We start from the raw sequence: 27,603 nt of genomic DNA on the forward strand, positions 1-27,603 counted from the left end.
GGTAATGTGAGGAATGGGGAGTAGAGACAGACACATACCTGCAGCAGCCAGGACTCTGCCTCCTCACTAATCGTGTGTTCTTTGCTGGGCACAAATCCCACCTTGGGACCTTTGCACATGCTATTGCTTCTGCCTGAACTGCTCTCTTTGAAACTGCAGACTCCACCCTCTCCTTGCCGGAATGTGGACTGGAGGTGGACAACACCTCCTACTGTGTTCACTGTTGGGTCCCAGTGTCCAGAAGCCAGCCTGGCCTTCAGAAGGTTCCCTTGGGATGTGCAGAGCCTCAGGGCACACTTTCTGTGGGTCTTGCCCTCAGCCCACTGCTGTCCTCAGCCGGCTGACTGCCTCCTGGGGAGTGGATACCAGGCCACATCAGAGCACCTTTCTCTTCAAAGTGAGATTTGAGAGAGGCGCATTGGGAGAGCTGGGAGGGGACTCTCCATCAGTCCAGCCCTCTCTGCTCCTCATGGTGATGCTGGGCCACGGCCTGCTCACGGGCATGGCTTCCCCCCAGGATGTGTTCGAGATGCGCTTTGCCAAGATGCCAGATGAGCCTGAAGAGCCTGTGGTGGCAGTGTCCTCCCCGGCAGTGCCACCCCCCACGAAGGTTGTGGCTCCACCTTCATCCAGCGACAGCAGCAGTGATAGCTCCACAGACAGTGACAGCTCCACTGATGACTCTGAGGAGGAGCGGGCCCAACGACTGGCTGAGCTCCAGGAGCAGGTAAGCAGTGGGCCAGCTCCACTCCCAGTCTTCCTAGATCCGTGAACCATAGAGGGTAGTCTCACTAAAGGTCTTCAGAAGAGATCCTTGTTTCTAGGTCCCATGGGACCAGTATTTCTCCCTTTTGCAGATCTCTTATTTGTTGATCCCACAAATGGGGGCGGGGCGGCAGGTAGGGCCGGGCCGGGCCATTCTCCAGGTAGAAGCAAGGCTTCTGGATCCTGTGGTGGCAGAAAGGAGGAGCTGAGCAAGAATCAGAATGTCCATCTCTACTGGGGCTGCCTGCCTGACTGCTCCTTTCTCTGCAAAGCCTGCTGTGAAGCCCTCGCTGCCACATGTCTGCCTTCCTACCCTCCTGCCTTCCTAGTTCCCTCATCCTTAAACCTTGACACCTGGGGTCCATTCAGGTTGATGGGTGAAATGTATTGCCTCTCTGGTTCACAGCTCAAAGCGGTGCATGAGCAGCTTGCAGCCCTTTCGCAGCCCCAGCAAAATAAACCAAAGAAAAAGGAGAAAGACAAGAAGGAAAAGAAAAAAGAAAAGCACAAAAAGAAAGAGGAAGTAGAGGAGAATAAGAAAAACAAAGCTAAGGAACTTCCTCCTAAAAAGACAAAGAAAAATAACAGCAACAGCACCTTGAGGTCTGTGCAACAAGACCCCCCTCCTCCCTCCCACAGTCTTTTCTGCCTGGGTGGGGAGAAAGGGACCCTGGAATGAGCCTTGGGTACTTACCCTGTATGGTGAGGGGGAGGATGGTTGGGATGGGAGTGTGGTTGGCATGGGAAGACTGCCAAAAGGGGGATGTGATAAGGCCTCTCTCCCACAAGTTTGGGGCACAGGTGGAGGAACTTGGTGTTCCCTGGGAAGCCTGTGCTTCTCTGCTTCACCTAGGGAGCCTCCCTTCCTAATGATATCTGCATCTGTCCCTCCATAGCAAGAAGGAACCAGCGCCAATGAAAAGCAAACCCCCACCTGCCTATGAGTCTGAGGAAGAGGACAAATGTAAGCCCATGTCATATGAGGAGAAGCGGCAGCTCAGCCTGGACATCAACAAGCTCCCGGGCGAGAAATTAGGTCGAGTGGTACACATCATCCAATCGAGGGAGCCATCACTCAAGAACTCCAATCCAGATGAGATTGAGATTGACTTTGAGACCCTGAAGCCATCCACCCTGCGGGAACTGGAGCGCTATGTTACCTCCTGTTTGCGCAAGAAGAGGAAACCTCAAGGTGTCCTTGGGCCCCGAGGCGGGTTATTCCCAGTACCAGCCTAGAAGACTGTTGGGCCCTGGAACTCTCCTTGGTGCCCTTTCCCTTAGGCCCATGGGCACCCATGATTGACCTTCTGAACCTAGCCCTCTTTCTATGCAAACTTGTGTTTTGATTACAAAATCTGTGTCCTCAACGTAGAACTGGGGGTTGTAAAGTTGAACTCACTCTCTGTCGTGGCCATGCTGGCTCACCTACACCTTGCTCTGTCCTAAACCTTGCTCTCATCAGCAGCTTCTTTTATCCCTGGATGGCTGCCTTTGAGCTAGGCCATGGCAGGAAGAAAGATATCTGGGTCTTCTCTACCTGCTGCCAAATAAGTAGCTGAGGGAGCCCACATGAACCAATGTCTGTGTTTAGGGGAATAGCTTCTGAATCCTTGATGAATCCTCGAGAGGTTTTTCTGAGAGATTGAAAGATCTTGAAATTCCAGCATAAGCCCAGTGTTTAGCTGGGTTGCAGTAGGTTAACAGTGTGCCTCTAGGGAACATGGGACTGGTCAGAGTCTAGAATGATTGAAAGTAGTCAGGGCCTTGCCTGACACTGTCCCTATTTGCTTTGATTGTAGCAGAGAAAGTGGATGTGATTGCTGGCTCCTCTAAGATGAAGGGTTTCTCATCCTCGGAGTCAGAGAGCACCAGCGAGTCCAGCTCATCTGACAGCGAAGACTCCGAAACAGGTTGGGTATCTATCTTCATATCTTGTCTCACTCTGCCTGAGCTCACACCCTTGCAGCCCTGTGTCTAGGCTACTGGCAATTGGAGACAGTTGTCATCCATCCCACCACCCTGTTAACCCTCTAACTGGGGTGGTGGTGAGTAGCATGACACATGTCCTGTGGCCTAGGCTGAGGGAAGGACAAGTGACTAAGAATGTTGGTAGTGTAGAACTCAGGGTGGAGAGGGAGGGGAGCCCTGGGGGACGGGATGGGGAGTGGGAGGGAAAGGACACAGCTGCCAGTGTTAGGCTCAGGTGGTGGCATCCACATTACTGTGTGACCCTGCCCAGCCCTGTGTCTTAGTGTATCACAGCTGCATGCAGTGTGGCCATTCTAGGGACATGGTTGGCAGGGCTCCAGTGTTTGTGGTGCTGCTTGCAAGCTGCAGCCCCTGCCATCAGCCTGCTACTGCCCTCCTCCCCAGTGTGCTCCCTGCTCCTAACACGCCTGTCCTGTGCCTCTAACAGCCCCTTATCCCACACTCCACTGGCCCACTCCACCATTCCCTGCCCCTGGTGGCTGGACAGAGCCCACCACCCACCTTCCTTTCCTCCAAATGTGTGTTTTCCTGATTATTCCCAGGGGAGCAGATGCTCAGACTGGCCCAGAGGAGAGGCTAGGGAAGAAAGAAGCCTGGGAACCAGCCCCTGCTGTGAGGCCGTCTATGTCTGGGAGAGCCGAGTTGTCCTGAACAGGTCTAGCTCTAAGCCAGAGAGCAGCGCTCTAGGGCCTCAGGCACACCCCATCAGGCAGGCTTCATTGAGCAGATCCACATGGGAAACATGTTTTGGGGCAACAAAGACTCTTAGTGTGTTCATGGACCTGTTTCGTCTCTGGTATTTGATTGTAACTGGAGATAACCAATAAGCCCCACTTCATCGGTTCATGTTAATGCCGGGACCTGGTGCCAAGCAACTGTGAGGATCCCTTAAACAACTCTGGAGCAAGTGTGCACATGACCCTGTTTGGGGGAGTGAGGGGTGAGCTGGACCTTATTCTTCCCTTTTACAGTAAAGCAGTGGATGGGATAAGGGCTTCTCAGTGCTCTGGATTACCTTGTTTTCAGTGGCTCTGAATGACATGAAATTCATTAAACTGTTCTTTATGCAGTTAGGGAACTCCTGCTTTATGCAGACTGCTGTGGGTAATATGCTGGCCTCCTGCCACCATCCTTTAACCCTTTTTCTTGCATATCAACTCCATCCCTATTGTATTTTAATTTTTATCATCCAGTAGGGGGCACCATGCACCATGCTTGTCCAGAAAAGGCTGGCCCCAAGCCTTAGCCCACTGTGTTCAGTGGCCTGTATTCCCTGAATGGCTGTATTCTTAGGCTTAATTAGCATTCCTAGTGGCCGTTGACTTTTCACTTTTGCTTCCAGCAATGTCTTGGGTCTGCCTTGGCTCTGGGTTTTTGCACTTTTTAAATTTTCTAGTAGACTGCTTCTACTCAGAGTTTTGCAGGCTTTTCTGCTTAGGACTCTTAGCCAACAAAAGAAAACTCCAAAGGCTGAACTTTTGGTAGAGGACCTTATAGTTAAAAGTGTGTGTGTGAGGGGGATGTTGCTTTTTTTCCCTGATGTGGCACATCTTGATGTCTTTACTACCGCTCGATGACCATGGCCTTTGTCTCTGACCCCCAAGTACCTCTTCAGGGTGCATTTGATTTGGGCGGGAAGGCTCCTACTCTCTACCTCTCCACTCGTCTGCTGTGGAGCAGCCGTGACGGCATTTCCAGCAGTTCTGCTGTGGAGATTGTTTTCTTTACTTTTTCACATTTTTTTTTCCCCCTTTAAAAGAAAGGGAAAAGATTGTGCAACAAGTAATCTGAGAGTCCTGGGAACAGCTGTCTTGGCGGAAAGGAGAGTGAGATTTACAGTCGCAGAGCTGCCGGTCTGTAGGCTCCCAGGCTCTGGCAGTCTGGCCCTCACAGTGCACTCAGCTGCCTTTGACTTGATGCTCTTCTTCGGCACCCTCCCACCTTGAGTTTTGCGTGACTCCCTTTTGTCTTTGTGATCCTGGCTTTTCCTTTGCTGTGTACACTGGAGAATTCTGTTGTGAGCCAACTGGGTGCTTCTCTTGGGAGAGACCTGCCCCATAGTTTGTGCCCTCTACCCCTGAATTGACTGTCCACCACCCTGTCCTGCACTGGAAACTGCACAGTCTTCCCCAGCGGCTCCTCCAGCAGTTGCTGGGTTCAGGGAGTCAGGTAACCTTGATTTTCTGTTACCAGTTACGGGCAGTCCTACCAGAAGTGATGTTGGACAGGGGCAGGGTGAGGGTTATTGAAGGTATTCCTTTTGTCTTTTGAAGGCATAGTTGTTTTTGCCTTCCTGTTCTTGTGTTTCCATTTGGATTAGAACTGAAACTCCTAAGAGGGCTTATTTTGTCACTTGTACTGAGGGGTCAGTTCTGTCAACAAGGCCCTGAGACATGACTCACCAAAATGAAACTGAGGCACAAAAATGGGCTTGGGGGTGGTAACTGGAACCTCTTTTCTAGCTGCTGTCCACAGACAAAGATGCCACCATTGGCTGCTCGGGAGGGGCAGTAAGGGAGGAGCTGCACCCATAGACTTAGGAGAGGAATTGCTTTTTCTAGCTTGGTCCCATGCTACCAGGTTCCTTTCCCCTATCCAGTGGCACAAAGCATGGTAGCCCAGCCCCACATCTTTGAACCTGGCTTGGGTTTTAGTTTTTCCTTGTGCTTGGATTCTGGCTAAACCTTGGTTCTACTCATGGGTTCATTATTGGGATGGGGAGAGTGTAATAGGGTACTAGTTCCACCCTCCTCCAGCCCCATGGCATCCATGTGTAGACCTCTCTGGGCAATCAGAGGTGGGCATTCTGGTTCCTCCCTTTCTGCCATAGTCATGGGTGGACTGTGGGCAGAGATGGGACCTTGTGGGCACCAAGGGTGTCCTAGGAGTCCTCCCTCCAGCTTTTACACCATCATGTTGTTGACTCTAGGCTCTTCCCAAATGCCACCCACAGGTTTTTCTGGGTAGGGATGGACTGCCAGCTCATGTCCCTCTCAGGAGCACTCATCACCCTCTTCCCCAGCTACTTGGGCTGGACCAGGTAGAAGATGTGAGGAGTGATTCCCCTGGATTTGGGCCTGGTCTTCTAGTTGCAGTGGGAGCACACTTTGGCTATTTCAGTCTCTTGGTTTCTTTTTTCCCAGGATTGGAACATGTGGGTGTTTCTTAATAGCTCTGGGGTGGGTGGGGGTGGGGAGAGAGGAATGCTTGGTGTTTTGGAAAGATTTGCACTGGAAATTGCAGAGAGGCCATGGAGCCTAACTTCCCAGACATCCAGCCTCAGCTCAAACCCCCAGGGTCCTTGAGGGTCTTGATCCCAGTCCCATCTTGGGACCTGCTGCTGCCCCCTCCAAGGGTGCAACACTTTTCTGGGGTGGGGGGGGTGTGTGATGGAGGAGACCTCTTATGAGGGTAGGATGGGAGTAGGAAGAAACTAGGTGACCTGTTACACAGGCAGGGGTTGCAGCTGGTGGGATTCTCCAGCTCATGGATGGGCGGGAGCAGCTTGTGGAATGTCTAGAGCGAAGCCGGTAGTAGGCGGGCTTTTCCCATGCACCCACTTGGGGAGCTGGGAGAGGAGTGCTGGCTGCATCTGAGATTCCAGTAGAGGAATCTGCTCTGCCCTGTGGGTGGGAATGGACCCCATGCCCCTTCCCTGTTAAGTGGAATCACATTGGACGGCCTAGACAAGGAATGAGATTTTCTTCATTGGCCTTTTTTGTTTGTTTTTAAACAATGTGTGTATCTGTTTTCTGTTTGTTGGGGTTTGTAGGAAATCAGAGATGAGGCCATTGGTTGATGTTCTATACCTCAGAGCCTTTTTCTTAGGGGCTTTTACTTTACCTCAATCTAAGCCCAAAGGGCCAGCAACCCCCTAAAATAGAGGAGTGTAGGAAAGCAACCCTGGAGGGTATAATCTCTTAATCCAAGGGCTGCACCAGGCTGATATTCAGGAATGATAGAAGTAGGGCTGGCAGGGGTGCCTCTCAGCTTGAAAAGAAGTAATTTTAGGTAAAGGAAATGCTAGCGTGCTCTCAGGATGCATATGAACATGTTACTGGAAGTAGTTCTGTCTAGAAATATAAACAGGTGCAGGAATTTGGAGACATCCATATGTGCTGGATTTGTGTCCCTTCTTTGGGAAGGTGGGTCTGTCGCCACCCTTGACTGAGCAGGCAGGGGCAGGCCTCCTAGTCTCCTGTGCCATTCTCTCGTGCCCTGTCATGGAGCAGGGCACAGGAGGCTGGCTTAGTCTACAGTTCTTCTGTTCTTGTGACTTGAATGGTACATTCCACACCATTTCTCTCACACTGGTTTCTCTCTCCCTCTATGTAGGTCCTGCCTAATCAATGGACACGGACTCTTAATAAAACGGTCTTCAGTTCCAGATTCCTTCCCAGCAAGCTATAGCTTAAGTCCATTTTCTTCTGTGAAAGGGACAGGACTCCATCAAGTTATGGAATTCCTCAGAGCCCTGGGCCTGTTCCCCCCGGGTGGATTAGTCATGTCCAGCAGCACACGCCTAGTCCCGCCTCCGGGAAGGCTGCTTGCCTGGCCCGCCGCCCAGGTCTCCTGTGTAAAGACTGCCTGGCTATCCCACCCAACCTCCCTGGTCATCTGGGGTTCTCTGGGTGGGTGGCATCCCCTGGAGGGTGATGACAATCTCCCCTGCACATGCATACATGAGGTGCTGTTCCGTGTGCAAGGCCCCATCACAAGTATGTTTTCTCTTTCCATCCCCTCCTTTTTTCTGGGACTCTGGATCCTAACTGCTTCCTTCCTGGGCCTTGCAATGATGTTAGCCCAGGAAGGATCTCATACAGGAAGAACATTCTAACATCTAGAGCTTTCCCAAGTGAGGAATGGGGGCTTTAGAGGCAAGTATATAGCCTGATGGCTCAGTGAGGCTGTCCCTTAGCCACCTTTCTGATAGCTGATGAGACTCCCATCAACCGGAGGCTATCTCACCAGCCACAGCTGACTCTCAAATCCCTGGAGCTCTCCTCTCATCTTCACTGTTCCCATGTTGCCATTGGGCATTTTCCCAACTTCCTTGACCTCTTCTACAGTCACATAGAGAAAGGACCTCTCGGGCTGCTCTCCCAGGCACTTAGGAGCGGGCTGCATCTCAGAACCTAGCTGCAGTGTGAGGAGCATTTTGGGTGGAGCCGCCCCACAGCCAACTGACCTGGCCCCTAAAGTCTATCATTACTGCCCCAGCATAGTTGGCATCTGCGCTCATGGCAAGAAAGAGCTCTGGAAGCCTGGATATTGGAACAGTCAGTGATGGGGTTTTCAGAATCCCCCAGGGCCAGCTGGGTGTTCATCTCTAAGGGATTGGCAGACACTCCCAGTCTCCAGTCCTGTACAACCACCTAGGATGCTGGCAGCCCTGGGGGTTGGGCAGGCAGGGTGGCCTCATCATCCAAGCCCTCTGAGAGGTACTAAATAGACTTTTTTTTCCCTATAAAAACAAATTCTGCCCTTTTTTGGTCATGAATCTAGTTGTTGCAGCAAAAACAAGCTGCCTGACACAAAAAGTTCCCTAAGAAACAGTATCTGTGTTTCAGGGAGATTTTTTTTTATTTGTTTTATTGTTATTATTTTGGGGGGGGGAATTTTTTGGGGGGTTGGTGGGTATTGGGGGGTATTTGTTTTGTTTTTTTTTTGTTTTGTTTTGTTTTTTTTTTTTTTTTTGGTTTTTAAGTGTAATTTGTATGTGCTTCTGAAAGGCCTGACTTTCTCCTGGAGCTAGAAGCAGGCTTGAGGAGGCTCGCTTCACCATGGTGATGTAAGCCCATGGGCCACGCCTCCCCATTCTCCTTGGGGTCTGTGCAGCTGTAACTGCCCTAGTCCAGCCTTGGCTTTGGGTTCTAGCTCAGCTTCCCCAGAGCTTCCTAGGCCCTGCAGTGTTACTTGGGGATTCCTGGTGCTCCCTGATCCTCTGGCCAGTTGGCCTCCATTCCAGCTCCATTTGCCAAACAGACTTATTTTGAGCTGCTCTTTGGACTGTGCCTGATGTGTTCCTAGTGCAGCTGTACATGGCTTGGACTGGGAGGCTTCATGCCTGGAGATTCCCACAGGACCTTGGGATGTTGCTGGCATTGTCTTTCCAGGAAGGTCTGCTATTTGGAATAAATGGCAGCCTGGATTGCCACAGTGTTGGCCATGGGCTGCACTGCTTCCTTCCACGTTGTATGCAAATGGGTGTGGCTAAGGGCTGGCTTTCAGCTGCAGGGGTCCTAATACCCTCACTGTCAGGGATGCCATCATTCTTGTCCATTGGGCTTCCATCTGACAGAGAACTTGAATGATCTTTAGACTTGAGCTGTCACCTGTGCCCACTGTCCCAGGATCAAAGTAGAGAAACCAGGGACTACTCTCTCCTTGTCAGCAGCCCCCAGTGTGGCAGTGGGAGGTACCAACCAAGTCTGACATACTAACCAGCCTGCAGGCCTAAGGAAGATCTATGGGAGGGTGGGAGGTTCCCTGTCAGCTCATCTGAGGGGCTCTGTGCTCTGCCCTACCTTTGTCCTCCCCTTTATCCTGTTTCGTTCCCTTAGGGTGGGGTGGGGGGAGAAATCAGTGTTTTAATCAGATTTTACAAAAAACGTTTTAATTCTTTGTACAATTAACCTATGTAAAGATGAAATTTGTGTTCAGTTCAAGATTTTCATGGAATAAAGATCACACAGTACTTGAGGCCATCTTCATGTAACCCTTTCTAGAGAGTTTTGTGTGGGGGTGTCTGGGGCTGGTGTGTCGTGATGCTGTGCACTTCCTGTCTTGTTTTCCTACCGGCAACTCCCGTCAGAGGCTCGGGCCACAAGACCAGATGCAGCTATCCCAAGCCGCTCTACACCCTTGGTCCCCTCCGCCGGCCCCTCTATCTAGTCCTTGGGTCCTAGTGGTCTGCTGTGCACTTCACCCTTTCTCTCACTCAATGTCTGGCCAACCCCCGTACTTAGGAGAGGCCTGGATTATTCCCAGTGACCTTTGCAAGGCAGCTGATACTTGCTCCCTAGAACCCACCTCCCCAACACAAACACACACATGTTCTTATATGGCCTTCTCTGCTCACAGCTGTGGAGAGGGAGAGCTAAGAACAACCACCCCTCATTTATGGTAGGGAAAACTACTTCCCTCAACCTTTGTCCATCCCAGCCGCCTCCTACTCTAACACAGGGTGTCATCTCCTGGTTACCTACTGGCCCTTAATCCCCCTAGCTTCCTTCCCCTCACTCCCATACCCCTCAAAGGCATGCCCATTGTGCCAGCAGCTGCCCTGCCGCAAGCTGCAGTTTCTGTTACTGCAGTCCATGCTGATAGAGGAACATGCTGATAGAAGAACCAGTCCTGGAGAACCCCTCAGGCTCTCCCTCCCTTGGCTTGGTGGCCTCTGCATACCATACTGTGCTTTCCCCAGCACATAAAGGTTCCTTTGGTTTTGGACTTCCAGTGTTCCTCCCCAACTCAACAGTTGCCAGCCTGGTGGCTCTCATCCTGCAAATCACCCAAACTCCACTGTTTATGTCTCACACTCAACAGTGTCCCTCTGCCCAAGTGTCATCCAAAGGACTCCTGAGCCCTGTATCCTGTCCAGGTTTGCGACCTACAGTTCCATGTCCCAGGTGTCTCCAGTTGCTGCATTTGTATGAGGACATGTGTCTGTAGCTGCTGCATTTTGTGTCACTGTCTTGTCTCTTGAATGGAGTGATGAGCTCTCGCAGGGCACAAGGTCCCCTCTCATCCCTTTTGGTGCAGATTGCACCCTGAAGCCATACACCTCACAGCATCTTAGCACTGCCCTCCCTGAAGCAGCTACAGGCAGAGGTAACCTCACTTTGGGCAAAACATGTTCTCCAACACCAACAGCAAGAGTCAGCACCCTGGCAAGGAGTTCAGGGGGTGCCAGGCAGAGCCATGTGATGCCTCGGTGACAAGAATCCAAAAGGCACCATGGTCATACCTCCCACCTGATGGTTGGTGAGACTCCCATCATTTTCTAGCCCCTGGTTCTGACTTTCCCTCTTTGGATCTTTAGCAGTGTTTGGCAAGGGACATCCAGCTGGCAAAGCTTTCCTGTCAGTGGGGGCAAAGGGGATGAGCTGATACTTCAATGCTCCTTAACAGAAACAGGTGTTCCCCTTACCTACACCCATAACTATGGCAGCAAGCTGATGACTCCCGAGGAGCCAGGCAGGGCACAATCCAACACAGGGACTTCTCTGAGGCTGGTTCCATGGGAAGAAAGGGAAGCTGGTGGCAGCTTCCTCTTCTGTTGACCATGACAGTGGCACTCTCCATTTGCTTCTGGTCATCCTGTGGAGGCTGACTGGCCAACCCTCTTCATTACCTCCCTCCCCTGACATGCTCCCCTAGGTGCCCTTGAGTCCTTCCCACATGTCAGCATGCTCCTCACCTGTCCTGTGGCTTTATGGCCAGATTGTGGCATTTGCTAGCTAGCACCATTAGTCAGTCTCTCACTCCACCTTGCATCACTCTTCTCCCTTGGGAAGGAGCAAGCCCCCCACCACACCCCACCGGACAGTGCAGTGGAGGCCACCACTTTGCTACTTTTGAGCTGTGTGACTGGGTCAAGTCCCTTAACTTCTCTGAACCTCACTTTGCTTACCTGTCAAATAGATGTCATTTTGAATATCGTGGTTCCAAGATAAAGCAAGTTGTGGTACACTCAGTCACCATAGTGACCTCTGACCAGTAAGCAAGGGGAGACAGTGAACAAGGTAGTTTTTGCAGCTCAGTCCCCACTGTTCATGGGTGTTATGCTTTCATGGAGCCACATGTGTGCAGCTGGGGGGAGGAGGGGGTTGGGATTGTTCCCACTAGGAAATTAGCAGATGGGTAGGTGACACCCTGCATGTCACATGTCTTTCCCTTCCCTGTGACTGACTCCATCCTAGACAGAATCCAGCCACCCTCCCCTATGGTTACGGGCCCTTGCTCCTGAGCTCACCCTCTTGATCTGTGCCCCTAGCCACCTTACAGTCCTCTCCCCGGAATCTCACCACCTTTTCTTTTCCTCCACAGAGATTGCTCCAAAGTCAAAAAAGAAGGGGCACCCTGGGAGGGAGCAGAAGAAGGTACGTGGTCTCAGGGGTGACCTCCATCAGGTGAGCAGTGGCCACCTGTCTTTGTGGGCCTTGGGGGAGAAGAAACCCTGGGTCTGGCCTATTGGGTTCTGCCTGCTTAACATTAGCTGTCTGTCTGTCCGTCTGCCTGCCTGCAGCACCACCACCATCACCATCAGCAGATGCAGCCGGCCCCAGTCCCGGTGCCCCAGCAGCCCCCGCCGCCTCCCCAGCAACCCCCACCACCTCCACCTCCACAGCAGCAGCAGCAGCAGCAGCAGCAGCAACCCCCGCCCCCACCGCCTCCCACGTCCATGCCGCAGCAGGGGGCCCCCACAATGAAGTCCTCGCCTCCACCCTTCATCGCCGCCCAGGTGCCTGTCCTGGAGCCTCAGCTCCCAGGCAGTGTCTTCGACCCTATAGGCCACTTCACCCAGCCCATCCTGCACCTGCCGCAGCCTGAGCTGCCCCCCCACCTGCCCCAGGCGCCCGAGCACAGCACTCCACCTCATCTCAACCAGCACTCGGTGGTCTCTCCTCCAGGTGAGCCTCAGGAGACCCCTTCCCACCATGGTTTGACCATGGGGTATGGGGCACCCTAGGTCCTTTGTCTAACTCCTCTCAGCTATAGTGTGTTTCTATGGTGAAGTCAGCAGCTTCCCAGAACAGTTGGGGAAATTACATGAGAGCCCTTCTTCCCCCAGGATAGACTTAGCATGGAATTAGTGCTTTGATACACAAGACAGTGACTCAGTCTTCTGCTGGATTTGGCATTGTGTGAGATGAAAAAAGATGTGATCCCTCTTAGTAGGGGGTAGGGGTGGGAATGCACTGCCCCTTGTCCCAGAGAACCTATACCTGGGGATTCAAGGGAGGCCTGCCCTGAGACCTGAGGGCTAATGTTAGGAAGGGGTGGTACAGAGCCCAAGGAAGGATGACACTGGCAAAGACTGATCTTGTGGATCTCCCTAGGAACCGTTCTTGTTCTGGAGTTGGTGGGAGAGATTGCTGGTTGGAGGGAGACCAGTGGGAGGTCAGGATGGAACAGAAATACCAGACTGCAACACCTGGGCCCCACTTATTGCTGTGTTGTTGGTCCTTGCAGCTTTGCACAACGCACTGCCCCAGCAGCCATCGCGACCCAGCAACAGAGCTGCTGCCCTGCCCCCCAAACCCACCCGACCCCCGACTGTGTCACCTGCCTTGGCCCAGCCACCACTACTCCCACAGCCTCCCATGGCCCAGCCTCCCCAAGTGCTGCTCCAGGAGGATGAAGAGCCACCTGCCCCGCCCCTCACCTCCATGCATATGCAGCTGTACTTGCAGCAGCTGCAGAAGGTGCAGCCTCCCACACCACTACTCCCTTCCGTGAAGGTGCAGTCCCAGCCCCCGCCACCCCTGCCTCCCCCACCCCACCCCTCAGTGCAGCAGCTACAGCAGCAGCAGCCACCTCCACCACCGCCCCAGCCACAACCAGCTCCCCAGCAGCAGCACCAGCCCCCACCACGGCCTGTGCACATGCAACCCATGCAGTTTCCCACTCACATCCAGCAGCCCCCGCCACCCCCAGGCCAGCAGCCCCCCCACCCACCCCCAAGCCAACAGCCACCCCCACCACAGCCTGCCAAGCCTCAGCAAGTCATCCAGCACCACCCTTCACCCCGGCACCACAAGTCGGACCCCTACTCAACTGGTAAGTGGTCTCTGGCCCTTGGGCTCTGGGGAGGCTGGTTCCAGCCCAGTCTTATCTTGTGCCATGCACAGGTCAGCTTGCATTACAGGTTGACATGGCTCAGAGTCAACCTGGCCGCCCTGTGTTGATTGGAGAGGAGGTGGTGTTAGTGCTTTATGCATTGTCTGTCAGCTTTCTATCTTGCAAGGTGAGATGATTGAGAATAATGCTCTTAGGTGCATGGTGATTTCTGCTTAGTGCGGAATCCAGGAGCCGAGGGAAGGTACCTTGTCCACCTTTGGGAGCTGGGACAGGCTTCCTGGAAGGGACCAGAGGATGAGCAGGTGCTGGTTTACCAGACAGGGTGGGGAGTAAGTCTAGGCAGAGGTGGGAGGGAGAGCTAGACAGTTGGGGTCTTTGGACCTGCTCTTGGCCTTGAGAGAGAGACACACACACACACACTCTTTCTCTCTCCCTCTCTTTCACACACACACACACACACACACACACACGTTGGAGTCAAGGATAATTGGGCTGAAGCTCAGATGTAGCTTTGGGGCCCACCTAAGCCTATCTCCAGCCTGGCCTAGGCTCCCCTTTTCCTGCCAACCTTGATCAGGCGCCCTTTCACCTTTCCTAGGCACATATTTTCTGAGTGTGTGTGACCAAAATGTCCTGACTGACCCCTGGGAGGGGGTGGGGGGAGATGTTCCAGTTGAAGACTTGTGATATGAAGGTCAGGATTGAGTGAGGCCCCTAGATTAGGCAGTGTAGGCTGTGTAGCATTTTTTTTTTAAAGGTTTATTTATGCATATAAGAACTGGGGTACAGGCCAGAGGTGGGGGGTGGTGAGAGGATTCACCAGAGACACAGTGGGGAACAGAATAGGCAGATTGACTGAAATGCACTGTTGAGGGGAGCAGCGGGCCAGGCAGGAGAGGTCTGCTGCACCATGTGGGTTGCTCCCTGGCCGGCAGGGGATTGAACTCGTGCTACAGAGGCTGCGGACAGCTTCACAGGCTGTGTCTTAACCCTTGCGCCACCAGGGAGGCCCCTGTGTAGCATTTTTGGATGCAGCAGTATTGCCCATGGTCTGAACAATGTTTACTTTAAGCTGTGACTGATCTTAAACTAGCAGAAAGCTGCCAGGTGCCAAGTTGCTCTTGCCACACCCTGAGTGGGAACAGCTGGCCATCCTCACTGTGAAAGACCGGGGCTGGGCCTGCCAGCTATTCCTGTTCCCACACTTGAACAAGGCCTGGCTTCCCTGAGGGGGCGGGGGGCGGACAACAGTGGCCTTTAGATGAACTAGCACTTAGGTGGGGCAAGTTCCCTCTGACCACCTGTCCTATAAGTCCCTTGGGTCCGCTTTCCCAAGGCCTAAAATGGATCAGAGTGAGGTGGGTTGGAGCCCATCTGAGGACTTTGGGCCAAATACAGTTATTAAAGTCCTAAGGAGTCTTGGCAGGCATCCAGCTATCATGCAGGCACCAATCCCGTTAGGTGCTGATGGGTGATGCAGGCAGGTGGTTCCCAGATTCCCATAAACCAGAGGCTTAAGAACCTACCATCACCCAGGTCAGTCTCAGCAAGTTTTCCCTAGGAAATATACCTGTGGAATGCTAGCATACTAAGACTGAAACCACCCAGCTCCAAGGGTGGTGAGACCAGTCACATGGGGCTCAGGCTAAGATGTAGGGACAGGATGGGATCCAATATTGTGTCTTTTCAGAGTAGCTGGCCTACCTTCTGGGGTTAGGAGTGGTTCTGGCTATAGAGAGAGGGGCATGGGAGTTGTCATACTTGGAGTGTGTGATCCGCTCCAGGCTCTTGAAAGTAGACACCTGACTAGGGCACCCGCAGAGGGTCTGAGGTCATCTGTGTTAATGGAGTGATAGCAGGGCCTCCCTGGTGGTACAGGTGGTTGAGTGCTGCACTGTGAAGCTGTCCCACAGCCTCTCCAGCGCGGATTGGATCCCAACCGGCCGGCAAGAATCCCACATGGCGCGGCAGATCTCTCCTGTCTCGCCCGCTGCTCCCCTCAGCAGTGTACTTTGTCAGTCTGCCTGTTCTTTTCCCCTCTCTGTCTCTGGTGAATCCTCTTACCCTCCCACGCATCTGGCCTGTACCCCAGTTCTTGTATAAATAAATAAATCTTTAAAAAAAAAAATAGAGTGATAGCAGGGGCAGACCTGGAGGATGTCAGTGGCAGAGCTCTAGTGAGGTTGTTGAGTGAAGTACGAGGAAGCACCAGGAGCACAGTGCTGCAGAGTGGGCACTTGTCCCATGTTGGAGATGGCCGAGATCATATCAGGGATTCAAGCAAGGTGGTGTCCTATGCTAGAATGGGTAAAAGAATTGGGCTGAACTCAGTGACTTCTCCAACTGCTCGGTTCTGAGCTGCTGGTCCACTGACAAAGGGCTGCTTCTTCAGCAGTAAAGCCCAGTGTCAGGCTTACATGCTATGATGGCCCCCTCCTAGGGGGCTTGAACTGGGGCTTTTGGACTCGTATCTTGCCCCAGGTGTTGGAACCCTGTGACTGAGTCCCTCAGCCTTTGCTTAAATGAAGGTAGATGGCCTGGCCCACCTCCTGCGAACACCACGAGCCCACAATTGATTCTGCAGCTCTGCCGCAGTACAGGGCAATTCCAGACTTCCACCTGTGTTGAGTCCTGCACCTCCAGACCAGCCCTGCTGACATGCTCCTTGTCTCCTCTCCTAGGTCACCTCCGTGAAGCCCCCTCCCCGCTTATGATACATTCCCCCCAGATGCCACAGTTCCAGAGCTTGACCCACCAGTCGCCACCCCAGCAAACCGTTCAGCCTAAGAAGCAGGTAAAGGGCAGGGCTGTGCCACGGCTCCCAGGGCCAGGCACGGACCAGGGCCAGGGATGCCTGTCCACCTCACCAGCTGCCATGCCTGTGCCATCCCAGGAGCTGCGCGCAGCCTCTGTGGTCCAGCCCCAGCCCCTGGTGGTGGTGAAGGAGGAGAAGATCCACTCGCCCATCATTCGCAGCGAGCCCTTCAGCCCCTCGCTGCGGCCAGAGCCCCCCAAGCACCCAGAAAACATCAAGGCCCCCGTCCACCTACCCCAGCGTGAGTGCCCTCTCTGCCCCCCAGGCCTGTGCTGAATGAAATTATTCTGTGGGCCAGTCAGCTGTGCTCCTCGGGATACAGTGGACCTAAGCCCAAAGATTGGCTATTTGTGTTCCAGGAGCAGAGATGAAGCCTGTGGATGTCGGGAGGCCTGTGATTCGACCCCCTGAGCCAAATGCACCCCCACCAGGGGCTCCTGACAAAGACAAGCAGAAACAGGAGCCAAAGACACCAGTTGCACCCAAAAAGGTAGGGACTGTGGACCCTGGCTGTACCCTGATAGGCTCTCAGCCACACCTCATCCTTCCTGCTATGTCCTAAGGCTTGTGCCCCTCATGCTCCCCATGGTCTCTCTGTGTTGCAGGACCTAAAAATCAAGAACATGGGCTCCTGGGCTAGCCTGGTGCAGAAGCATCCCACCACCCCATCCTCCACAGCCAAGTCATCAAGTGACAGCTTTGAGCAGTTCCGCCGAGCTGCCAGGGAGAAGGAGGAACGGGAAAAGGCCCTGAAGGCTCAGGCTGAGCATGCAGAAAAGGAGAAGGAACGGCTGCGGCAGGAGCGCATGAGGTGGGTGTGGGCTCTAGGTGGGATTCAGGACTGTTGGGGCTTGAAGAGCCAAGGTTGACCAGGAGGCCTACTCTGTTCAGGAGCCGAGAGGATGAGGATGCACTGGAGCAGGCCCGGAGAGCCCATGAGGAGGCACGTCGGCGCCAGGAGCAGCAGCAGCAACAGCAGCGGCAAGAGCAGCAGCAGCAGCAGCAGCAACAGCAACAAGCGGCTGCTGTGGCTGCTGCTGCTGCCCCCCAGGCCCAGAGCTCCCAACCCCAGTCCATGCTGGACCAGCAGAGGGAGCTGGCCCGAAAGCGGGAGCAGGAGCGAAGACGCCGGGAAGCAGTAAGTGAAGGGGCCACTGGGTGAGGGGTTCATCCTCTGGAGGGCTTGGAAAAAGGTCCCTGAATCCAGAGCCTGACGTCACCCTCTAAGAGGAGGGACTCCTGCAAGTCTGCACATTACTAGGTTCAGTCCCTGGTGCTGTGAGGTTCCAGGATATAGGCCCTGGAGGAGCAGCCCATGCTGGAGGTCTTGGGCGGGGTGTCTGGGAGCCAAAGCAAGAGCAAAGAAGGGTACCACGTCTCACTCCCTTTCTTCCTTCCTCTCCCCTCCAGATGGCAGCTACCATTGACATGAATTTCCAGAGTGATCTATTGTCAATATTTGAAGAAAATCTTTTCTGAGAGCACCTAGGTGACTTCTGACTTTGATTTTCTGGCAAAACGTTGACTCACCATAGTGTTAGGGGCAGCAGTGGAGGCAGTAGCAGCAGCAAGGGGGGTATCTCCGGGCCTGGCCCTCCTGCATGCTACGCCCGGGGCAGGCCTGATGGGCAGCTGAGGATCGCAGAGCCTGTCTGCCTTACAGCCAGCTGGATGTCCCACCACCCCTCACAGGACATCAGCTCAGAGCACGCCTCACCATGAGCAAGTGCCGGCCAGACCCAAGCCCCAGCATCCCTGAGTGCGGGGCAGAGGCCCTTCTCTCCGCCAAATGTCTACACAGTATACACAGGACATCATTGCTGCCACCACAACTGGTTTTCTGTCCCCAAGAAAGTGACGTTCATGACGTCCTGCCTGCTGGGAGTTGTCCCCCGTTTCCCCGCCCCACCCCCACCCCCAGCCACTGCTGCCTGCAACCAGGAGACCAGGGCAGACCTGTGAGCTGGAACAGGCGAGGACGCTGGCCCACCCCCTTGCTGGCACTGACTTTGCCTTGAACAGACCCTACCCCTCCCCTCCCCCACAAGCCTTTAATTGAGAGCCGCTCTCTGTAAGTGTTCGCTTGTGCAAAAGGGAATAGTGCCGTGGAGGTGTGTGTGTGTCCATGGCAATTTGGAGCGAGGTAACTGTCAACACGTGCGTGTGTGGGCCAGCCTCGTCCGGCGAGTGAGGCCACCAACCAAAGTCAGTTCCTTCCCACCTGTGTTTCTGGTTTGTTTTTTTGTTTTGTTTTGTTTTGTTTTTCTATATATATATTTTTTGTTGGATTCTATTTTATTTTTAATTCTCTCTTCTCCAGACACAATGGCACTGCTTATCTCCGAAATGGTGTGATCGTCTCCTCATTGAGCAGCGGCTGCCACCGCGCTGTGGGTAGTGTGTGACCGTGGCTGTACTGTGTAGTGAACATAGTTGGCATATCTTTGTTTGAAGTTGTTGGTGACTCCACCAAACTGGTGTAAAAAGAAAACGCAAAAAACCCACAAAAAAAGAAAAAACACACAAAACACAAAAAAAACTGCCTATATTTTACTCAGTTTCAAACTTTATTAGTCTATTTTTAATTATAAAACGAAACCAGAAAGCTGCATTATTTTCATTTTCCCACCTGCGCCCATTGGTTGCCTTTGTTTTTGTCATACCAGATCTTTTTTTTTTTTTAAACCGGACAAGGAAGGGCCAGGGAACAAAGTGGGTGCCTGGGCCACAAACAAGGCAGAGCTGCCCCACCTGACACCTGGCCCACCAGCCGGGCTGCCCTTTCCTCCACTTTTTAAAAAAATTTTTATAATTGGAGCTCTTGGTGAGGTTTCGCGTGCCATGAGAACCCACTCTACACCACGTTGCTGGTGCCTCAGTGTTGGCCAAAATCTGGAGTCACTGACTGGTTTGACTTTCATACAGTGAAATATGCATTTGGTCTGTACTGATCATGGAATAAACACATCTCTCTTTTTTAATGCTGGCGTCTCCCTGACATTTCTTTGTGAACCACCTATTGCTGCCTAGGTTAGGCCCAGGGGCCCTCTAACCCCAGGCCACCTTGTATGAGAACCACCAGGGGCAACCCAGCCCTCTCCCCTGGCCTGGTCCTGCCATCCTTGGGCAGGGGCTGCCATCCAAAGCTGAAGCTGTGACCAGAAGAGAAGCCCTGGTGACCTGTTCTTCCTGTGGACCCTGACCTAAGTGGGTGACCTGCTTCAGCAGAACCTGGCCAAACTCCAGACAGTATTCTTCCCCTCCACCCCCCATGCTGGTCCCCCAATCAACAGAGGATTTGGGCCACTTCTCTCACCTTGCCTGCCTCTAACAAACTCTTCCTTTTATTTAAGCTCAGGGTTAACCAAATATTCTTAGATAAGTGTACATTCTCCAAATCAGAACCCACTCCTTTTCCCCCCTCATGCATGCAAACACATTCCTGCCCTAGAGAGCCCACCAGGCAACCATCCTGCTGGCCCTGCCTTTATGCCCACCAGTATGTCACAAGGACAGGGTGGCAGGTTGTACCCACAAATGGCCCCTAGGATATAAAATGAAAGTCTATCATTTATGAGTGCAGACACTAACCTACTGAAATATTACTATTAACCATACCTCCCCACCCCATTTTCAACCAGAAAGGCCCTGTGTTATGTTTGAAATCTGCCAAACCTCAGTGAGGGTACAGTTCAGGCATCCAGCCAGAGACTTCCCCATCTTAACCCCCGCCCCCCCTGCCTCAATGGTCCTACCCCAGTCCCTCAACAGGCACTTCCTCATACACCATTGTGCTGGTTCAGGTGTGACTTACATTTTGGTTTTTTGGGATTTCTTCATCTCCTCCCACTCCATTTTTGTTCCGTGTTCTATTCAGAAATTTCCCCGGGACTGTTTATCTGGAGAAATGGTTTTGTCTGCAGCTTCCTTCTAAAGATTTAACTCTGCCATGGCCTTCTCCACACCTCCCTAATGGATGTTTCTCTAACTGGGTTGTAATTAGAACTTGGATTGACTAATTTCTTGGGTCATTTTTCAACTTCTCCCACAGTACTAGAAATTTTAGTCCTATACAAAGAGTAAGAGGTGTGTGCAAGTCCCCACTGTACTGTATGCACGGATCGCTTGGCCAATAATTAATGTCAGTGAATCTAAAACTTGTATTAAACACTTTAGACATTTGTAGAAGGGAATTCGTAGACTTTTCACTTATATACTAAAGGTTTTTTTTTTTTTGTGCAGTTCTCATTGCAAAAATAAACATTTGTATTGAATATAAAATTACCATCATGTGACTACTGTCCTTTTGTTTGGGGGTGGGGGTGTTGCTTGGGGTGGTATCCTGTAATAGGAAGAAAGGAGGTCCAGACACCCACCAGCCATGCTGCCAAATTAGAGGACTCAGGAGATGCCAGGAGAATTGATTTGATGTAAATGTAAAAGAAACCAAAGCTATGATACGAGTCATACAACAAAAGAAGGGCAATAAATCTGAGAATAAAGGCTTGTACAATATAATAATAATTACTCAACTGAGATGCATTATTTAAAAAAAGATTTATGCATACAAGAACTAGGGAACAGGCTGGAGGTGTAGGGGGTGAAAGGATTCACCAGAGACCGAGTGGGCAACAGAACAGGCAGACTGACAAATACACTGATGAGGAGAGCAGCGGGCGAGACAGGAGAGGTCTGCTGCGCCATGTGGGTAGCTCCCTGGCCAGCCAGGTATCAAACTCATGCTGCAGAGGCTGCGGATCGCTTCACAGTTCTGTGCTTAACCTCTTGCGCCACCAGGGAGGCCCTGAGATGCATTGTTGACTGAAGTAGAACCTCATAAGCCACCACTACCTGTTAGTAACTGGGGTACTTTATGGTCCCACGACAGTACAATTAATGTAAGCTGCCCTGACAATACCAAGATGAGGTTAACAGTGGAAGAGAGGGTGGGAGGTGACAAAAGAGAATGAGTGTATTGTTTCAAGTTGAAGGGACCAGTAGAACAACTGAAGCTGGAGACTAACCTCTGGTGGTGGTGACAAAAGCAAATCAATGGCTCCCCCCAATGAAAAAACAGCCATTTAGAAATACATAAGACTACCAGGAGAACGCTAAAAGCGCTCCAAGGGCTGCCTCCAGAGAGAGGTGAGGTCCAAAATTGCTGCCCACCCCCAAGCCCTGGACTGCTGTTTTGCCAGTTGAATGGCTGTAGGCAAATGAGTTAATTCTCGAATTTCAGGTTAGTGATGTGTAAGACAGAGATGTGATAATAGTATTGTTGTGTTAAAAGGTGAGTGACCCTAAAATATACGAGGGCCTTGGAGGTTGCAAAATAGGAGGAAGAAGCTGCCCTGCCAGGCCTTCGCCAGTTCCTGACCCGCTTCCTATGCGCCATAGCTCCAGTCAATCAACCTACCTGATCCTCAGGCTCCCCGGCTACGCCTTCCCCCTAGGAGTGAGTGTTCCCGCCTCCACTGGCCGAGCCAGGTCTTATACCTCCGATCGGCTCCGGAGTGGGGCCTGCCCCCTGCACTTAAAAACCTGCCGCCGTCCAATCACATCCTTGCAAGAGCGGGACGGGTACCTCTGTACCAGCTGGAGGTCCGCGCGGAGTAGAGGCAGCTGAACCCAACGTGATAAGGAGGGATGGGTGAAGATGCTTCCAGGTCTCTCGAAGCCAGACTCAGGGGAGCTCCGGGGCGGGGAGCTCTCGGGGAGATGACTGCAGGGGCTCCGCGCCTCCTCGGGCTGCGCCGACCGCCCGCCCCCCCAATCTCGGCCATGGTACTGACTGTCCCTTTCCTTCCGCTTCCGGACCCGCCCCACCGGCCCCATTAAGTTTCTACCCCGCCCGCGGTCGCCTTGGCCCGGGGCCAGGCTAAGCACCGGCTGATTGGTGCAGGTCAACATAAGACACCGCCTCCACTGGGCTCCGCCCGCTCCCCGCCCACCCTCCTAACCCAGTCCTCTGCCTTTACGAGGCTGGAGGGTCCAGCCGGGTCCACCTTTCTGCCAGTAAACTTTACCCGCCCTGCATTGCCCGCCCCTTCCTCCAGGCTCCGCCCATTTCGTCCCGGGCGCCCCCTCTCGGACATTCGTTTTTTGTGTCCCGCCCCCAATCTCCCCCTTGACTTCAGACCCCGCCTCCACCTGCTGTGGGGTCCTACTGGACCTCGCCCCCTTCACTCCCACCCAAGCCTTCCTAGGCTCCGCCTACAATTCTAGCCCCCAGCGGCCTCGCTCTCCCGGGCCGCGCCCCGAGGCCCCTCCCCAGCCTCGGAAGCTCCGTCCCAGCGAGCTCCTCCCCCTCAGCCTTCCCCGTCGCCGCCGCACTCAGAGTTTACCTGGCTCTTAGGTGTGTCGTGCTCGGTGGCGGTTTCGTCTGAGCCTCCCGCCTCTTCTCTCCGCGCCTCCCGCAAGTTCCGACGGCACGGAGGGCACCCAGACCAAAGGCGGTGGGATCCCCCGCCCGGATCCCGCCTCACCGCTGCTGCGGGCCCCCCCAGATCACAGCCCCGATCCCATCCCCGACGACGGCGCCGCGGTGGCCCGGAGTCGTGGCGACATGCCCGAGCTGGTGGTGACGGCGCTGCTGGCGCCGTCACGCCTCTCCTTGAAGCTCCTGCGCGCTCTCATGTGGAGCCTCGTGTTCGCCGCCGCGCTGGTGGCTGCAGCGGCTTACGGATGCGTAGCGCTCGCGCACGTGCTGTGCCGGCCGCGGCGCGGCTGCTGTGGGCGCCCCCGGCGCACCCCTCCAGCCTGCTTGAGCGACCCCACACTGGGTGAGCATGGTTTCCTGACCCTCAAGGTGAGTGCGTGGGGTGTCCTCAAGGCCTCAGGGATAGCGGCTCCTGAGAGGCGGACTGTGTGCGGCGTGGGGTGGGGTGAGCAGAGTGAATGCTTGAATCCAAATTGGTGGTGGGGGGCGGGGGGTCAAATGGCAACCCGCATTCAAGTCTAGGGATGAGGGGGTTCCCAAGGTCTCAGTCTACCTACTCCCACCACTCCTTAACCCTCCAGAGCTCAGGCCTGCGGCTTCACTATGTCTCTGCTGGATGTGGCAACAAGCCCCTCATGCTGTTTCTGCATGGCTTCCCGGAGACCTGGTATGTCTTAAACCCAGGGTCCTCGGCACATGGGCTCGAGGCAAGTGGGACGAAGGACAGAATAGACAGAGCATATAGGGCCCAGATGGGGGCATGGGGCCAGGGGTCTACCCCAAGATGTACAGGGATGAGGGACCCTGAAGGTACCACACAAAAAGGTATTAACATTGAGGCTGCCTTGGATCCCTGGCTCAGTTCGCCTTGCTCTTGGCCTTGAACTTCCCATCCTCCCTCTGAGAAGACCAGGGAAGGAAGGTGGGGTTGCCAAAGGCCTCTAGGGCGTAGGGCTGAAGTAGGACCTGGGACCCTGATTCAACCTCCCTCCCTGGCCCGCCTGACAGGTTCTCCTGGCGCTACCAGCTCAGGGAGTTCCAGAGCCGCTTCCATGTGGTGGCTGTGGACCTTCGGGGCTATGGTTCCTCTGATGCACCTCAGAATGTGGATTGCTACACTGTCGACCTGCTGATGGCGGACATCCAAGATGTCATTCTAGGCCTGGGTGCGAACAGGTTCCCTTCCCAGGTCTGACCTCCCCCACTCCTGCCTCACCCCTACCTGGCACTTCATTTACACCAGCTCCTCTGAACTCCTAGGTTACTCCAAGAGCATCCTTGTGGCCCATGACTGGGGAGCAGTCCTGGCCTGGAATTTCTCCATCTACTACCCATCCCTGGTGGAGCGGATGGTTGTGGTCAGTGGTGCCCCCATGTCAGTATACCAAGGTGTGTTGGGGAGTCAGGACATGGGGATGTGTCTGTGTGAAGGGCGTGGGTCTGTGTGTGGGCTTCTCCATCCACCAGTTAACACTCCAGGGACTGGGATGAACTGGGTCACTCCCCCTGGTCACTCCCCCAGATTGTTCCATTCCAATCTACAATCAATGGCAGTGCACTTAAGAAAGACCCACAGTTTTTGAGCACTTACATTGAAATATTGTTATTATTATTCCCATGGTCCAGTTGGGAAAACAGGGGCAAGGAAGCTAAATGACTTTCTTCTGACAGGAAAGACATAGATAACTAGGTAACTTCATTTGCATGAGATGGTATCTCTGGCTTCCTGATGTCATCACATCACCTGATTTTATTTATTTATTTTTTAAAATTTATTTACTTACGCATACAAGAACTGGGGAGCAGGCCAGAGGTGCGGGGGTGACAGGATTCACCAGAGACAGAGTGAGGAACAGAACAGGAGGAATGACTGAAATACATTGGTGAGGGGAGCAGCGGGTGAGTCAGAAGAGGTCTGCTGCACCATGTGGGTAGCTCCCTGGCTGGGGATCGAACTCGTGCTGCAGTGGCTGCGGATAGCTTCATAGGTTGCATCTTAACCCCTTGCGCCACCAGGGAGGCCCTCATATCACCTGATTTTAATGCCCAGCATTGTAATCATTAGCCTCTCTCTCTTTCTCTCTCTCTCTCTCTCTCTCTCTCTCTCACACAAAACTTCTTGTCTTTTTCTATCTCTAATCTGTCATCTCCCTCAGGGCAAGGGAGTTTTGCCTATTTGATTCACTGCTATGTCTTCAGGGCCTAGAATAGGATCATGCACATAGTAGGTGCTCAATAAATGTTTCTCAAATGAAGCAGGGGAAATGCATCCAGACCTGAGCAGGGGAGTAGCTGTGGACGCTCCTATAAGCTATATAGAGAAGCATCTCCATTCTGTGGGTACAATAATCATCCTGATAGGGAAGGAAGCTAGTGCCTGGGCCAGAAGGGGTGTCCAGTGTCCTCACAGACCTAGGAGTGTGTAGGGGTACAGGGGTATGGGACCATCCCAGACCCAAGCTTCACATCTGCCTTCTCCTTACCCCAGACTACTCTATGCACCACATCAGCCAATTGTTCCGTTCCAATTACATGTTCCTGTTCCAGCTTCCTTGGCTTCCTGAGAAACTGTTGTCCATGTCTGACTTCCAGGTGCAGTGGAATAAGGGTCTGGGGCTGGAGGGCAGCAGGTTGGGACTGAGTAGTCTAGGCACTGAGGCCAATGTCCTGCTGTGTGCCCAGATCCTGAAGACCACCTTCACCCACCGCAAGAAGGGCATCCCACACTTGACTGCTAACGAACTCGAGGCCTTCCTTTATGATTTCTCACAGCCTGGTGGCCTCATTGGGCCTCTGAACTACTACCGAAACCTCTTCAGGTGAGATCCAATCCAGAGCAGTAGCTCCAGAAAGTGGCAGGGAGAAGGGGTGTGGGCAGCCATTCTTTTGCCTGTCTATCTATCTTGGCCACAGGAACTTCCCCTTGGAGCCCCAGGAGCTGGCCACACCCACACTCCTGCTGTGGGGAGAGAAGGACCAGTACTTAGAGAAGGGACTGGTGGAGGCCATCAGCAGCCGTTTTGTGCCAGGCCGGCTTGAGGCCCATATCCTGCCAGGTGTGGGGCACTGGATCCCACAGAGCAACCCCCAGGAAATGCACCAATACATGTGGGCCTTCTTGCAGAACTTGCTGGACTAGTGGCCTTTGCTTGCTGATCTGCGTGTACCTGGGAATCCATCAACATACATACATGGGTGGCCTCCTGGACTGCACACAAGCTTGGAACTCCTAGATGTCACTCAAGTGCAATTGTAGTTCCTCTCAGACACACCCAACCATATACTCATACACAGGCTTGAATGTGCATGTGTGAGCCATGGGAACTAGGAATGCCTTTCTTCTGTGGAGCTAGATGCTGAATGTCCTACCACTCTCCTCTCCAGGACACCGGTCTTCCTGCCGAAATCATACCCTATAGATGCACATAATCATAACCCTTTTTTTGGTTTATACAGCGTAACTTTGACCGTCCTGTCTCTGGTTTCCACCTCCAGTCTGTGTCTTCACTAATGCTGCTCTGTCTAATACATAATGATGCCACATAATGATGGCTACTTCTATTTAAATGTAAATTAATTAAAATTATATATAATTTAAAAAATTCTGTTCCTCTGTCACACAAGCCCTATTTCAAGTGCTCAACTGCCACACCAGCATAGAAAGTTCTATTGGCAAGTGCTGATGAGAATATTCGTTGCTTAAGGGTAGGGGGCCTTCCAGTGTGACTTCTGACCACTTAAACAAGGAAGGAGCCTCATGAATAGTCCAGGCTTCTCTCCAGCTGGCCCCTGGGAAGCACCCACAATCCCCCTCTTGGTCATGACTCTAGGTTTTGCAAGGTCAAGTTCTCCTAGTCCATCTTGTGCTGGCCTGTTTCAGATCCCTGAAAAAACAGATCTTGGCTGTGTTTGGACATGTGAGATTCTGGACTTGGTGCAGGAAGGGATCAACTCCCTGGAGGACCATGTGGGGCCTGATTCCAGCTCTTGGAATCTTTTGTTCCAGATTAGCCACAGTTTCTGCTGGTACTGGAGTCCCCTGACGCAAGCCTCCAAATAAGATACACACTGAGGATGGACTGCCCGTCCCCAGATGGTCACAGCATCAACTCCTATATTCCTAGCCTTCTAGTCTTTGGAGGGGGGACAGTGTCATTGCCTGCAGCATTATGAATCTGAAGACACAGCAGATCTCAGCAATATTCTCCTGTCTCTGGGATGAACTTGCCTGCTGGTCACCCTCCTTTGCCCTCCCTTATCCCCAACATGACATCCTTTCACGCCTCATCATATGTGCCAGGCGTCAGTTCAGGCCTTGAGGATGGAATATGAACAAGAAAGACGCAGAGCACCTGTTCTGGAGACTGAAAAGACGTGTGTGGCAGGGCTCAGGAACCACTGCTGCTACCCCAACTGGGGACTCACACATTTTGGGGGAGTGGGAAACAATAAATAGGAAGGTGGAAATTGGGGGGGACCAGAAGAAGCCTGGGCTCCTGGGGGTAACGATGGGGCAATCAGTGACTGCTAGCACAGAGCACACAGAGTGCGCAGAAGTCACAACCAGACAAGCTGGGAAGTTGAGATGCGATTCCCTAGGGGAGCCAGGAGAGGGTTTTTAGCAGGAGAAGGACATGGTTTGCATTTTGAAAAGTTCCCTGTGACAGCCAAACAGGCCCACGCAAGAATGAAAGCAGGCAAGCAGTCAGGGGCGGTTGCTAGGTCCTTAGAGCTGGGACCCCCAGGGTTCCACTTGCCAAGGCGGGAGCACTGCCCCCTTGAGGACACG

The 27,603-nt window shown here is 53.1% G+C and overlaps 2 protein-coding genes across 6 annotated transcripts in view; both read left to right on the forward strand.

Moving 5' to 3' along the window:
* Positions 1-18,856, forward strand: part of BRD4 (bromodomain containing 4) — an 85,028-nt gene extending 66,172 nt beyond the window's left edge. Inside the window, exons 8-20 of one of the 5 annotated variants that reach the window (XM_054693331.1) lie at positions 518-727; positions 1,172-1,368; positions 1,662-1,957; positions 2,565-2,675; positions 11,806-11,858; positions 12,005-12,389; positions 12,952-13,539; positions 16,242-16,616; positions 16,735-16,865; positions 16,981-17,186; positions 17,267-17,513; positions 17,786-17,864; positions 18,696-18,856. In XM_054693331.1, the coding sequence (XP_054549306.1) occupies positions 518-727; positions 1,172-1,368; positions 1,662-1,957; positions 2,565-2,675; positions 11,806-11,858; positions 12,005-12,389; positions 12,952-13,539; positions 16,242-16,616; positions 16,735-16,865; positions 16,981-17,186; positions 17,267-17,513; positions 17,786-17,854 (2,868 nt within the window). In that variant the 3' untranslated portion in view covers positions 17,855-17,864; positions 18,696-18,856. Of the gene's footprint in view, positions 1-517; positions 728-1,171; positions 1,369-1,661; positions 1,958-2,564; positions 2,676-3,296; positions 5,916-7,089; positions 8,372-11,805; positions 11,859-12,004; positions 12,390-12,951; positions 13,540-16,241; positions 16,617-16,734; positions 16,866-16,980; positions 17,187-17,266; positions 17,514-17,785 lie in introns of those variants that run through there. The other 4 variants (XM_037506045.2, XM_037506046.2, XM_037506050.2 and 1 more) reach the window with 4 other exon arrangements.
* Positions 18,857-22,911: 4,055 nt separating this feature from the next.
* On the forward strand, positions 22,912-26,350 carry EPHX3 (epoxide hydrolase 3). Its single transcript, XM_037504393.2, has 7 exons — positions 22,912-23,183; positions 23,396-23,481; positions 23,823-23,980; positions 24,075-24,203; positions 25,303-25,406; positions 25,497-25,633; positions 25,728-26,350. Exons 1-7 carry the CDS (start codon positions 22,941-22,943, stop codon positions 25,951-25,953), a joined length of 1,083 nt encoding a protein of 360 aa, XP_037360290.1. The 5' UTR covers positions 22,912-22,940; the 3' UTR covers positions 25,954-26,350.
* Positions 26,351-27,603: the final 1,253 nt, after the last annotated feature.

This window comes from Talpa occidentalis, unplaced genomic scaffold (genome assembly GCF_014898055.3).
Source record: "Talpa occidentalis isolate TD23 unplaced genomic scaffold, MPIMG_talOcc4v2.1 talOcc4.12, whole genome shotgun sequence".
Classification (NCBI taxonomy): domain Eukaryota; kingdom Metazoa; phylum Chordata; class Mammalia; order Eulipotyphla; family Talpidae; genus Talpa; species Talpa occidentalis.

Excerpts from the sequence above, each read along its gene's own strand:
- EPHX3 (XM_037504393.2), top strand. The coding sequence starts at position 22,941 with ATGCCCGAGCTGGTGGTGACGGCGCTGCTGGCGCCGTCACGCCTCTCC. Across the intron at positions 25,407-25,496 it reads TGTCCATGTCTGACTTCCAG|ATCCTGAAGACCACCTTCAC; the intron begins GTGCAGTGGAAT and ends CTGTGTGCCCAG. Across the intron at positions 25,634-25,727 it reads TACTACCGAAACCTCTTCAG|GAACTTCCCCTTGGAGCCCC; the intron begins GTGAGATCCAAT and ends TCTTGGCCACAG.